Source organism: Aristolochia californica, unplaced genomic scaffold (assembly GCF_029961685.1).
Source record: "Aristolochia californica isolate CCGP_79_NKW_82.1479 unplaced genomic scaffold, dmAriCali1.0.hap1 SCAF_9, whole genome shotgun sequence".
In the NCBI taxonomy this organism is placed as follows: domain Eukaryota; kingdom Viridiplantae; phylum Streptophyta; class Magnoliopsida; order Piperales; family Aristolochiaceae; genus Aristolochia; species Aristolochia californica.
In genome coordinates, this window is record NW_027182290.1 from 33,708,447 (window position 1) to 33,722,308 (window position 13,862).

General features: G+C 38.8%; 3 protein-coding genes across 3 annotated transcripts; all 3 read left to right on the forward strand.

Annotated features, from left to right (window-relative positions):
• The first annotated feature begins 557 nt into the window (after window positions 1–557).
• Window positions 558–11,093, forward strand: LOC137941561 (flowering time control protein FPA-like). The gene is made up of 5 exons (XM_068787022.1): window positions 558–654; window positions 1,201–1,512; window positions 7,832–8,949; window positions 9,218–10,415; window positions 10,864–11,093. Exons 1-4 carry the CDS (start codon window positions 652–654, stop codon window positions 10,392–10,394), a joined length of 2,610 nt encoding a protein of 869 aa, XP_068643123.1. The 5' UTR covers window positions 558–651; the 3' UTR covers window positions 10,395–10,415; window positions 10,864–11,093.
• A 562-nt stretch (window positions 11,094–11,655) lies between these two features.
• Window positions 11,656–13,809, forward strand: LOC137941948 (pentatricopeptide repeat-containing protein At4g02750-like). The gene is made up of 2 exons (XM_068787574.1): window positions 11,656–12,516; window positions 12,638–13,809. The coding sequence occupies exon 2, from the start codon at window positions 12,660–12,662 to the stop codon at window positions 13,785–13,787; it is 1,128 nt and encodes a 375-aa protein (XP_068643675.1). The 5' UTR covers window positions 11,656–12,516; window positions 12,638–12,659; the 3' UTR covers window positions 13,788–13,809.
• LOC137940831 (pentatricopeptide repeat-containing protein At2g35030, mitochondrial-like) lies at window positions 11,811–12,600 on the forward strand. The gene is made up of 2 exons (XM_068785955.1): window positions 11,811–12,455; window positions 12,577–12,600. The coding sequence occupies exons 1-2, from the start codon at window positions 11,811–11,813 to the stop codon at window positions 12,598–12,600; spliced, it is 669 nt and encodes a 222-aa protein (XP_068642056.1).
• Window positions 13,810–13,862: the final 53 nt, after the last annotated feature.

Consider the following 13,862-nt stretch of genomic DNA (forward strand, 5'->3'; position numbering starts at 1 on the left):
AGACGCGAGAGGGAGCAGAGAATGAGAGAGGGCTGCGGGAATGCAATGGCAGAGAGGTGTGCAGCAGAGAGAGCCCCGAAAGACAGCCCCGCGCAAGAGTTATGTAGATGATTCTCAAAATCGGGCAGAAAGTGCTTTCCGCCGTTTACTCTTGGGACATGAACTCCTGATTCATGTATATTCATGTACATGACATGAATTTCGGCGCCGCCTAACGACACCAGGACATGAACTGTGTAATGTGCATGAAGATCATGTCCTGAGTCACGTGCACTAACCCCCCCTAAAGATCCGATGAAAGCAGGCGATGATGCAAGCTATAGATTTCACAAAGGGAAAGATTCTCCCATATTCTCTTTTTCGTTTTCTGGGCTTTTTTTTCAGGACTGACATTTGGACTCTGTTTGTTGTGGGCCTGCAGGTCTCCACGTTGATTCCTACAAATTTTTATCATTTCGTCGCTCTCGCTCTTGCAGAGCATGCTAGCTCGCGCATGAATATTTCCTTTATTAATTACAACTGCCCTGTTCTCCGACTGCGTGGAGCGCCTCAAAAAGGGTCTGCCAAAGCAAATCGACAGTGCGTCAGTTGAAACCCTTCAGCGTCTACGCTCTTGGAAAATCTACTATAGGAATCTGAAAAGAAGGCGGAATGGTTAGTTCTCCAGATGTATCATTGAAGATTTTTTTTAAGTACTTAGGGCTTTCTGATCTTTCTTTTCCAGATTTCTCGTTTTGAGTTTCATAGTCGTCCATCATTTGAAAAGGTCACCATACTGCTTTTAAGTATCTGTTTGGTGAAAATTTGAAATTTATATTCTTAAAAAGGAAAAGAAATCGAGCATTGTTTTTTTAATCGTTCTAAGCGACCAGGTTTCCTTGATGCATATAGGTGAAGTTCTCTACTATGGGCTTTGATCCAGTGAAGATTGCTTATCTTGACATGTTGTTCTTGGTTTTCTTCTGTATGGCTCTGTATTGTTTTGTCTGAAAACGCTTGAAAAACACATATATAAGGTTCTAATTCTTATTGTTAATTTTTATAAATGTAAATCTTATTATTTTCCGAAGACTCTTTTATCCTTTTAATAAAATTTCAGTTCTTTAGGTGAGATTGCGTATTTTTTGAGTTTTTTTATGGAGTGTGCTTTTCTGGAGTACGGCTCTTAAATTTTGATATTTGGTTCTTTTTGTCTCTCAGATTGGTCGGAGAGGTAAGGATAGATTCCGTGACGAGTATACGCCAAGATCTGAAGAGAAGGGTACAGTTAGTAGGCGCAATGCCCCACCTTCACGACACCTTTGGGTCGGTAATTTGTCTCCTCACATAGCAGAAGCTGCTCTCAGGCAGCAATTCTTGCGGTTTGGAGATATCGAAAGCATTGCTTTCCTTCCTGGAAGAAGTTATGCATTCATTAACTTCATGAATGATGAGGATGCGATGGTAGCTATGAAAGCTCTCCAAGGCTTTGTTGTTGGTGGGCTACCTCTGAAAATTGAGTTCACGAAGGGGGTTAGTTGTTTTAATCTTAATTTCATTTGTTATGCTTCACTATCTCTACTGATTAGCGTCAGAGTAAAATGTACTTCTGTTTTTCATTTGAAAGGTTATTTGATTTTTCTCAACAACTAAACCTGAAACTTGAACAAAGAATTGGTAAATCATACGTAGTGCTGGTTAATTTCAAGTTAAATTAATTAAAATGGGAATGCCTTCTAATCAGCATCCAACACCAAGAATGCACATGTAGCTGAAGTGATAATTAGCTTATATTAAATTTTGCAACTTAAAAGGTAAGAGAAATATTTTAAACCTAAACTTCAAAGATGTGACCACAAACAGTTTTTTAGTACTTGCAAAGTTTAACATGACAGCATACATGTCATGAATTTAATATGTACACATGTCTGCAGCAACAGTTATTTTCTGAGTACAATTTATCTATAGATTCTTAGCTCATATTAGATTTTGCAAGCTAAAAGTAATAAACTTCAAAGATGTGGCTATTGAACAGTTTTTAGCACTTGCAAAGTGTAAACCAATGGATTACATGTTTTGATTTTAATATGTATCAGCAAATCAAAGAGACTAAAAAACAATTTTGAACAATTAGCAAAAGTAAAAATTGCAAATAAATAAATATTTTGATGGCAGTACTGGATGTCACGAGAACGTTATTGCATGAATTAGTACAGTGAGTATTTCTCATCATCAGATTTTTAGTTTTCATGGCTAATTAGTTCACTTGGATTAGTGATTTTTGCTTGCCAGATTCTCAAATGCGGAAGTACCTGTTTAGCAGTCAACCTTTCTTTGTAATTGTACCCCTTCGAAAGAAACTATGAGAAGTTAGTGCAGAAATCTATTACTATGAGCACCACTTTTCAACCATTTCATCCCGGAGGTTTTTATGTCGATCCTAGGGACAAGAAGATTTTGGAGATTAGTTTTTGGGACCTTGCCCCATCCTTGTTTCCCTCTTGTTAAAATATACTGATTTTTTGCTGTGTCCTAGATTGGATGGGTCACAAGTCATACTTTACTGCCTTCAATGAACTTCTCACATAGGGCAAGTGGGTTTGGAAACTTCAATATTGATTTAACAGAGTCTGTTTGGTGAATGAAGAAAATAAAAAACAACAAAGTGAAATTCTAATAGAAAATTACTTTTGTTCTTTTAAATAGACTAGTCCTCACACATAACACACATGAAGCTTTCTTCCATGTAAAAGGAGATGCACATTTGTCTGTCAAGTAATCCAATTATGCTTGCATCTTTAACCTGGAAGTGGGGACCAACCAATTGCAATTACCATTTGTTGACTTTCGGAACATTGATCACAACATTGATGTGATCTTTGCATGATGATGCAAACATGGGAACTAGAATACAATTCTACCTTTGTAAGTGACCTTTGTTCGGTAATTTCATACCACTGCAATTCTCACTCTTATACTACAAAATGGTTAATGAAGAAAATAAAAATCAACAAAGTAATAGAAAATTACTTTTGTTCTTTTAAATAGACTAGTCCTCACACATAACATACATGAAGCTTTCTTCCATGTAAAGAAATCGTTTACTCTTCACCGTCTCAAGTTCTGGAGATACACATTTGTCTGTCAACTAAACCAATTATGCTTGCATCTTTAACCTGGAAGTGGGGACCAACCATTTGCAATTACTATTTATTGAATTTCGGAACATTGATGTGATCTTTGCATGATGATGCACACATGGGAAATAGAATACAGTTCTACCTTTGTAACAATATGGAAATGGATTTCAAAATATTTGTAACTCACTTTCGGTAATGTTCTAAATTTTCTTGAGGTTCTCTTACAAAAGAAAGATAATCAAAAGACAATGAAACTGGTTCCCCACTCATCTATGGCACAACTCATTATATTCCAGATTTATTTCTCAACCCTCAACCATATGATCATTTAAGCATTCAGGCAGCTGTGTGAATGAAACAACTAAAACTCAAAATGTATGATTCATTGAATTCTCTGACAAAAAGTTGATTCTCTGACCAGATTTTGTTTCCTAGCTATGAAAAATGAGCAAATGAGAATTTTTTGTGACCCAACAACTGAATAATACTAAAATCACTAGAGCATAAAGTTCATCAAAATGAGTGCTTTTGAATGATGTTAAATGGTAATCGCATTCAAAGCAAAAGTAATGTTACAAGTAATGCTAATTCATAATGAACTAGTTTTTGCTAATTCATATTGACAATCACTGTCATTGGAATACTGGATTTGGCTACGTCCTCCTTTCTGCTCTAGCATATGCTAGTCTCCATGCCTATTACATTCTAACGGCAGCACAGTCACACACAAGGTGGAAGTTATTGATGAGCATCTTTATTGGATAATATGCCATGGCTTTCCACAGTTATATGCATGAAGGCTTCTTTCTTTTCTGCTTCTTACAGTCAGATGTGGATGTAAAAAACAGTAACAAACAATAATAGAGAAGACAAATCCATTATAAGCATTAAACAATTTTAAAAAAAGAAAAAGAAACTAACAAGCTGCAAATTACCTAACCTTACTTATGCTGTAACGCCTTTGCCTGCTCCATGACTTTATGGTAGTTCGTTTGCACTTCTTGTTTTGACAATACATCTAGGCAATGCAACCCCATCAATTCAAGAAGTTGGTTTGGCCTCAATTCCACCGAACAGTTCTCTACATGCACTTTATTAGTCCTGTTCCTAATGCTTCAATGCCACAACCACATATGTCTTACTGAAAATGCTACTTTTTCTTCACATATCCACCTTGCAATAGTTTGAGTCTGGGAATATTTTACTCTTGGATTGGCTAGGACATTACAAAATGTGCAGCAAGTATTCATAAATTTGAATCAAGATGTGGTTCTCAGTGGTCCTGTGACTGTCATCTGAAATCAAAACTTAGCGTATTTATCTTTATTGACATGAGGTGGAAAATAAAAAAGAAACGAAAGTGATACTTTCTTGCTACCAACTAACATGTAGTAGTGGATTGAATCTTTGGCTCATCAGTCGCATGAGTGGACTTCTTGTGCGAGGTCTTGGGTTTAATTTTCCCCCAGATGGTTTCCACATTTAAAAAAAAAAAAAAAGAATTCACGCTATCAAGCCCCAACTGAGTTACACCTCATCTTCTTTTCTTTGAAAGTCAGAATTTTTACAAGAACTGCACTACACTAGTTACAGAAATGCCATTATTTTAAGTTTATCATAAAAAAGTGAAAAAATAGAAACAAATTTAAAATCAAAATCAACCATATAAAATAAGATAAAAATGCAGAATAAGAATAATTGAAATTTTAAGTCTTTCAATTTAAATCCAATGGCTGCATTAAAAAGTGGGTACTGTGAACTTAACCTGAGTCCATACTCCTTTTTCTTCCAAATATATGGAATATGTCCTATTTTCTGACAAAGTAATTTTCATATTTACACACTTTGGTACTTATTAATCATGTTAGATGTTGCAACATGGTTGTGCCAATTCAATGAAGCTGACTTGAAGTTTACAACAATTCACTTTGTTTTTATATGTTAATCTAGGATATTAAGATTGGATTTTAGGTTATTATTTGAGTTGATGAATGAACAATTGCTATCAAGGATGGCTTTTTTTGCATGAAACATTCATACTCAAACCAAAGCAATTCTTGTCATAAATGTTTGTAATATGACTGAGGCTCACAGAGTACAGGACTCATGCAGCACTCCATTGACATTTTATGTGCTCTTGAAAGTGTGGCCGGATAGTCACCTGTATCTATATTTAAATGAAGATACTACCCATTCTCACTCAAACAGGGAAAAACGCATGCATCATGTGTATCTTGTTATAAACGTAGTGCTCCAAGCTGATTTCCAATATGTTCTCCTAAAGTGGGTCGTATTGCGTCAGAACCTTAACGTGGTTTTATATATCCAGGCCAAGAGTATTGCACAACGTTTAAATATATTTGACAGATTAGGGAGGGAGTAAGACATAGTTGTTCATCTAGTAACATCAAGATTATTGATGCTAAGCTGAATGGGGCATATTTCTGTACTTTTGATGGGATCCACTAAAACATGGATAAACTGCAGATATGAAGGAATTTGAAGTTTTAATGATTTATACCTTGTCTTGGGTGTGAATGTACATGAGTTTCATATATCATATATGAGATTCTGAGCTCGTTTGGCTTCTGAAGTTATATCCGAACCTTTTCAATGAAAATCTGCCACCTCAACATGAGATTTCAAACCAAATGCACTTTGTAAAAGAAGAATGGGAAGTACTGAAGCAACGAATTCATGAATTTATATACTGCATTCGTAATTACATTCTGCCAACCTCTGCATCAGCCTGAAAATTATTATCGGCTGAATACATAAGTGACTCCACTTGCAGATAACCATACTTTTGTGGAGGTGACTTGCAATGATTAAAATTCTGGAATGTCTGGAATAGTAATCTGAAGGGTCCATTCATTAAACACATCCTTATTATAAGTTTTTCTTGGCCTAGCAGGTTCTCTAGAATGAATGGGCTATCCGGTAAAAGTTAGCTCCTCAATTCTCAACAAGAAGATGGTTTGGACATCATTCCCATATTTTATTTTGGAGCTAACAAAGTTCCATCAGGTTCCAAGTATCATTGCTATTTTGATTGGTACAGTTTATTAGTGTTTCCAATTGCTGTGGCTAAGGACCTGTCTACAAAAGTAGTGCTTCGTAATCAACTGTGAGATTTCCTCTTTTATTCTGACTTGAGATTTCACAACTTGAGAATCTGTTGAATGACATATAATTATAATTACTGAAACTAGATGACAGTGGCCAAACCATAAGGAAATCAGGCACTTGGACTTGATCACAGGCAAAAGGAATTCAGCAACTCTTAAGATCATGTTCACACACTGTCAACCCCACCTCTTCACCTTATGGCATTAATGTGCCGTGTAGGTCATTATTGTAATTTTTATTGTGTGTTTGGCTTGCCTAGCTTCTTCATTTAGGAACTATATGTCAGTATTAAGTGACTTGTGCATTCATTTGGATTCTATTCTCGTCCTTCATTTTAAGACAGATATGCAGGTACTTGGAGATATGATTTTTCTCCTTTCTCCTTTCATCTTTCTCTGATAGTCCAGCTTGATCCCTGCTTAAGGTTAATCACCTTCAGTCTATTAGATGTGTTGTGAACATGTGTTCTCAGTGCAGACTAGCAATAACCTATGGGAAAAGAATTCTTTCAGCAAGCTAGAAGTAGTTGTATTCCTGATATTCCTTTAACTTGTAGATATTGTTAAGTTGGGTCCAAGGTTCATCCCAAAATGACTAGCCAACATAGAAAACTTTTTTCCCAGCTAATAAACTTAAGATCTTTGTACTCACTAATCCATGTGGGACTATTCCTTAACACCCCCCCTCACGTGTAGACCTTATTTTGTGGCTCTAAAAGTGGATAATTTAGGTGTAGGCCCTCTTTTGTGGCTCTACAAGTGGATTGTTTAGGTGTAGGCCCACATATGATTACCTGCTCTGATACTATGTTAAGTAGGGTCTAAAGCCCATCCCAAAATGACTAACCAACTTAGGAAACCTCTTTTCTAACTAATAAACTCAAGATCTTTGTACTCACTAATCCATGTGGGACTATTCTTTAAGGATATAATTTCTGATTTTGAATTATAATGAACACTTTAAATTATAAGAATCATTTATAGGGGATGAGTTTCCTAAAGATAATCAGGTCGAATTCCATGTTCAGGAGTTGCATTTATTTCTAAATTCTCTCTCAGGCTGTTATTTTGAGGAGAACACATAAAAACAAACAAGTAACTATGAGACCACAAAATACCTACACATATCTTCGTTTGAACAACTATGGTATTTTATAAGGGTAAACGTCCACCGCTATGTTCTATTTTCTAGCAAAAGCCAGGCATTCTTTCACTTAATGAAATTCTTACTTTGCGCAAAAAAAGAAGCCAGCTATTCTGTTGGTGTCAGAAGTGTTTACTAACTTATTTTCGTTCTTCTTTTGTAATATTACTTTTGTTTCAGTTTCTATTATATAAGCTTTCGAGAGTACTTTTCTTTATAATCAATTTTTTTCTTGAATTAAGTTTCTTTTATGTAGCTTGTAAATATTTTCTGGGTGTTGCATCCCTTCTGGCTAAGTGCTTTAATTTAGTGAAATTGTTCCGGATTCATTTTATCAGAGTTTGCTAGATGCAAGCTGTTACTTCAGATTCCTTTGTTGATTGATTTTAGGTCCACATGGAAGAAATTTTCACTTACCTGGTACGCATTTCCTGTGACAGGAAAGACCACCTTCATCACAAAGTGAGGGGAATGTACATAACAGAGATAAAGTGCATGGTACTGCTGAACATGGAGAATCATTTTCTCAAAGAGATTCAAGAACCCATTACAGCAGTCCTGAGAAATACTTTGACAAACCGAAAGTGGATAAGAATGTAGAACCTAGTGAGGTGTTGTGGATAGGGTTCCCATCTATTTTGAATGTCGATGAAATGTCCTTAAGGAGAGCCTTTTCACCATATGGTGAAATAGAGAAAATTACAACTTTCTCTGGTCGTTGCTATGCCTTTGTGCAGTTCAGGAGTGTGGTTTCAGCTTGCTGGGCGAAAGATGCTCTTCAGGGTAAATTGTTTAACAACCCTCGTGTTAATATTACCTTTGCTAAGAGTGAACTTGGCCCATCTGAACATGTGAGGGATTCCACTACTGCCTTTCCGTTTCCCCAGAATATCAAGTCTAGTGCTCCCATAGGGCTTGAGCCTGCTTCCCCAAATTTTGATAAGGCCCATGATTCCTTTGCCTCTGGGTTCGGCCAAAATAGGGTGTCATCCGGTCGTGCCTTTGATCCAGTGAGGTTGCCAGGGATGGGTCCTGAGAGAGGTCTTTCAGAAGACATTTATGACCATCAAAGGGCTAGTCCATCTATGGACAGAAGTGGAACCAGGCATGATTTTCCTCTGCACAGACCTCCTCGAAGACCACTCCTTGATGAGCCATGGGATGTTCCAGATGATTCTTTCTCTTTCCAAGCAGCTAAAAAGCTAAAAACTGGTCCATTTTCTGATTACGAGCTTCCAGAGTTTCCTTTCTCTAATTCACAACATGAAAAACCACTCACTAGCCTTTCAAGGTTTTCTTCTGAGGGAAACATTGGGCCTGGACCTTTGGAATATAGTCAAATCCTAGATCACTCAAAGAAAATGACTCATCCACATACAGAAAGAGATGATGTCTGGAAATCTCATGATTACTTTGAACCAGGACAAAGGTTCTCTCCTGACATTCGTCCATCACCTCCAACAGAAGTATGGAAGTGGGAGGGAACAATAGCGAAGGGTGGGACCCCTGTTTGTCGTGCACGTTGCTTTCCTGTGGGAAAGGTCCTTGATTCCACGTTGTAAGTTCTGCTATCTCTTATATTTTGATACATTTCATTGAGTTGTTGAGGCTTCAAATTCCAGCTTAACAATAAAAATGGAATTTACATTTACTAGTCTTTTGATGTGTTAAAAAGTCAGGCTGAAGACTTGTTGGCTCAATATATAACCTGTACTACCTCTTTACTTGCATGTGATATCTCTATGAGTCTTGTTTATATTATCCACATATACACCAGAGGTAGTAGTTCAAGGACAATTTTAAAGCAGTTTGATCTTACTTTACAGGCCTGAGTTCCTAAATTGCACTGCTAGGACTGATCTTGATATGCTTGCAAAACATTTCTACCAAGCAGCCAACTTTTGGGTGGTCTTTTTTGTTGCTGAAAGTGATTCTGATATTGTGTTTTACAATGAGTTCATGCATTATTTGGAGGAGAGGCAACGAGCTGCTGTTGCTAAACTAAGTGAGAAGACCACTTTATTTCTTGTCCCACCATCCGATTTTTCAGAAAGGGTTTTGAAAGTACCTGGTAAATTGAGTATTTCTGGTGTAATATTGAGTTTCCAGCACACAAATTCTAATTTTGGCTCACTACATCAAGTGGAAGCAAAAGGTCCAAAACTTCCATCTCTTCCAGATACATGGCAAAGAAAGTCAAATTCACCTGACCTTAATACATCTTTATGGGGCCAAAGTTATCGCAGCTTGTCAATGGAACGCCTACCATTGCCAAGTTCTTCATTTCCAACATTGCCAAGTACAGCTTCTACCAATCTGCACATGGAAAGGGTATGTGATCCTCAGACCGAAAGTCGGTACAGCCGAATTCAGCACCAAAATCTGCAGTTGCCGTCAAACTGGTCCCCCCACCAAACTTCCAATTTACACTCTTCTGTAGGAAACTTTCCTTCTCGACCTCCATTTTCTATTGTGCATCCTTCTGATGAGTCTGCAGAACAAGACTCTCCACGGCAAGGAACAAGCTCAAGCCAGCATAGTCCTGGAAATTCAAGTGCCACTATTCAGGGAACCAAGTTTTCCCCATCCGTGCCCTTACCCCCATTGCAGCCTGAACAGCTTGCGCAGCTGGCATCAATTCTTGGGCACCGACATCAGCAAGAGGATAAAATATCTAACATGGCCCCATGGGGGGACAATAGCAGATCAAGCCTACCAAATCAGTTGGAACCGGGTTTATCTGCATCAAAGCCTCCTAATTTTCAAAATCTTACCTCTGGATCCCCTTCCAGAGGTACAGGTTCTCAGGTTAGCCATGTTCAACAATTTGAGCCAGCAGTTGAGTATCAATCTGGTGTCTTTGATCCTCAGATGAATCAACAAGTACAAAATAATGGCGAAGAAGAGAATGAAGCTGATCCACAGAAACGTCTTCAAGCAACTTTGCAGCTTGCTGCAGCTCTTCTTCAGCAGATCCAGCAGCAAGCAAGGGCTGCCTACTAAAGTTAATGGCAGATCTGGAAGGTAAAAATACTAATCTAGAAAATGCTTCAAAGATGCCCAGTTGGCAATTACCCTAGTTTATTTGGCTACTCCATCATCCTCAACCATGTATTTTCAAGCTGTCCAGTATGTTCTTTACAAACGGTGATATCAGGGACAGTTTTTATGTTCAGCACTACACGACTGAGTCATTCTAATCATTATTTCATAGCTATCAAATGTACTGAGAAACACCATGAGGCGTGGCTTTTGAACAATCTGAATGTTTACTATTCAATTATTGAAGTTGAAGTCCAATTCTTTGGCTGCGTCTTCGAAGACATTTTTAGACCTTCCGGAACTGATTCGTAGCCAAATGCACAAGCAAAAGATAATGGAATAGTGTTTTCTACCAGTCCATGAACATGAATGTGAATAGCGTTTTCAACCTCTTTTGCTGCTCAGTAGCTACGTCCACTGCCTTTGACAGGAAGAGGAAGAGCAATTATTGGCAGCACCCGAGGAGGAAAGTCGAGCTTCAGAAGGAACCAGAAATGTTGTTCAAGAAGAAGAAGAAAGGTTGGTCCTACAGAAGGGTCCACTTCAGAGGAAAATAGCTGAAATCAGTTAGAAATGTTAACAACTTTATGTTTTGAATCTATGTATAAGATAGTTCTATTGGAATCAAATTCACATCAGAAATTTCTCCGTCAAGGCAATGTCAGCAATCTTCTTGTTAATCTCATCACTCTTCTTCTCTTACTTGTCTCTTATAAGAGTATCAGTTTCATGTATAGGCTGATCACAGTGAGCAGTTCAAAAGGAACAGGAGAAAACCATATTTCTCTCCGCCTCCCTCTACCTCCCTTCTCCCTGTTGGCCGGCAGGAAGGGAGTCCCTGCTGCTTCCCTCTTCCCTCTGGTGCAGAGCTGGGGGGGAGGGGGCCCTCCGGCCTCTGCTGTGTAATGGGGATGGAAGTTCTCCCCCCACCCCAAGCAAGGGAGATAATGTAGATTAGTTCCACTTCATATTAAAGATATAAAAATAAAAAAATATGAGTAATTTAGGGAGAAAATAAAGGGAGAAAGACAAAAATAAAATTTGAAGACTGAAATGGATTGTGCAGTGGATTGGTTGCATTTATTCTGTTTGAGGAAGGAGTACAAAGAGCCAACCAAAGTCCTTTTTGTAATTAATAAATTATCAAGATCCGGCAGATCTGAGTGCATCGAACCCCTTGCGTCGAATCTAACTTTAGATTTTCAACGTACAAAGTTTGAATTCGGATTCTTAAGGCGGAGAATGCTTGAGTAAAGAAAAAATAGTTCGTATCGATTGAATCTGGGGCGGATGTAGGCGTTGTAGGGAGGTTTATGCGCCCTCAAAGGGGAGGCTCGGCCATTGATCTCTTAAAATCACGAAAATGTAAATAAGGTCATGATTCTCTTCGGGCTTGGGAGTCGTCTTTATCGTCTTCCGAATCTTCTTCCCATCTTTTACTGTTTTAGCTTTTCCAGGCCTTTATCTTCTTATCTAAATCTGAAAGAAAGCTCGGAAGCTGCAAGGATCCAAAATTTGGATATTCTCAATTGCAACTATCGGTCAGTTTTTTCTGAAATTTACGCCTGCAATTTGAAGGTAAATAGTCTAGGAAAATGCCAGAAAGTAGAAGAAGCTCGGAGACTCTTCGACAAAATGCCTCATCGGGACGTGGTTTCTTACGGCACTATGATCACCGTTTATCTCAAGAACGGGGATCTCTTAAAAGCCGAAAAGCTCTTGGAAGAGATGCCTGAAAGAACTGTCGTAGTTGAATCCGCAATGATAGACGGTTATGCAAGAGCCGGGCGCATTCACGATGCTCGCCGTATTTTTGACGGAATGCGCAACAGAAATGTGGTTTCATGGACGTGTTTGATTTCGGGATACTTGCGTATTGGACAAATCGATGAAGCTCGAAATCTCTTTGATCAAATGCCCGTGAAGAACATCAATTCGTGGACGACAATGCTCTTGGGATATGCCCGAAACGGTCTCATCCATGAGGCACGGAACGTGTTTGACAGAATGCCAGAGAAGAACGTAGTTTCGTCGACGGCGATGATGCAGTCGTACGTAGAACATAACCAAGTAGAGGACGCACGTAAGTTATTTGATGAAATGCCCCATAGGAATGTATACTCTTGGAATACATTGCTTTCAGGTTATTTCCAAGAAAATAGGGTGACTGAAGCTGTCAAAATATTCGAATTAATGCCTCACAGGAATGCAGTGTCTTGGACTACCATGGTGACAGGTCTTGCACGAAATGGGGCGATAGAAGATGCATGCAAGTATTTTGATCAAATGCCAGCAAAAGACATTGCAGCATATAATGCTATGGTCACTGCTTATGCCGGAAATGGATTCATAATTGATGCAGTTGAGCTCTTCAACGTGATGCCTGATCGAAATATGGTAACCTGGAATGTTATAATTGATGGGTATGTGAAAGAGGGGCTCCACGGTGAAGCCTTCAGACACTTTGCTCACATGCTTCGTCTCTCTGTCAGACCAAATTCCACTACTTTTGCCACCATCTTGGCATCATTTGAAGCTGTCATAGAAATCACACAAGTTCATTCTCTGATCATATTGCTTGGGTTTGACCCTTACACTTTAACCAGTAATGCGTTAATTACTGCATACTCAAGAAGCGGCGATATAGGATCTGCCCAGCTAACCTTTGGGAGACTTGTTGCTAAGGATGTTGTTTCATGGACTGCCATGATATCTGCTTATGCCATCCATGGTTGTGTAGCCAATGCGTTAACTGTCTTTGCCAATATGATAAGGAGTGGAGCCATCCCTGACAGGATTACATTCTTGGGGGTTCTGTGGGCTTGTAGTCATTCAGGTTTAGTTGAGAAGGGTCAGAGGGTCTTCAATTCAATGACCCAAGGTTACCATTTGGAGCCAGCAAACGAGCATTATGCATGTCTGGTGGACCTATTGGCTAGAGCTGGTTTTGTCAGGGAAGCTAAGAGAGTATTAAGGCGGATACCGCCGGACCAATGTGATGCACCCATTTTGGCAGCTTTGCTCAGGGTGAACTACGTGGAAGGCCATTCTGAAGAGACGGTGAAGCTAGTGGGTCAAAAGCTGATTGAGCTAGAACCGGACGTGTGTGGAGGGTACGTGCAGTTGGCAAATTTGAATGCTTCACAAGGGAAGTGGCCGGAGGTGGCAGAAGTGAGAAAGAAAATGAGAGGAAGGAACGTGAAGAAGCTTGCTGGGTATAGTGAAATTGTTGTTCAAAAGACCAAACATATATTTTATTCTGGTGATAGAAGACATCCCCAAGCTAAAGAGATTTATGCAATGCTTGACCAGGAGCTTTTACCTTCAATGAAAGATATCAATGCTAGCGGATGACTGACTGACTGGCTCCATATGATAAGCGTCATCATCAACTATTTAGAAAAGTACTTTCCGTAGGCTCCCAAAGGT

Coding starts and splice junctions, on each gene's coding strand:
- LOC137941561 (XM_068787022.1), top strand. Junction 1,513..7,831: donor AAATTGAGTTCACGAAGGGG/GTTAGTTGTTTT, acceptor TTCCTGTGACAG/GAAAGACCACCTTCATCACA. Junction 8,950..9,217: donor AAGGTCCTTGATTCCACGTT/GTAAGTTCTGCT, acceptor CTTACTTTACAG/GCCTGAGTTCCTAAATTGCA.
- LOC137940831 (XM_068785955.1), top strand. CDS start 11,811: ATGATTCTCTTCGGGCTTGGGAGTCGTCTTTATCGTCTTCCGAATCTT. Junction 12,456..12,576: donor ACAGAATGCCAGAGAAGAAC/GTAGTTTCGTCG, acceptor CATTGCTTTCAG/GTTATTTCCAAGAAAATAGG.
- LOC137941948 (XM_068787574.1), top strand. CDS start 12,660: ATGGTGACAGGTCTTGCACGAAATGGGGCGATAGAAGATGCATGCAAG.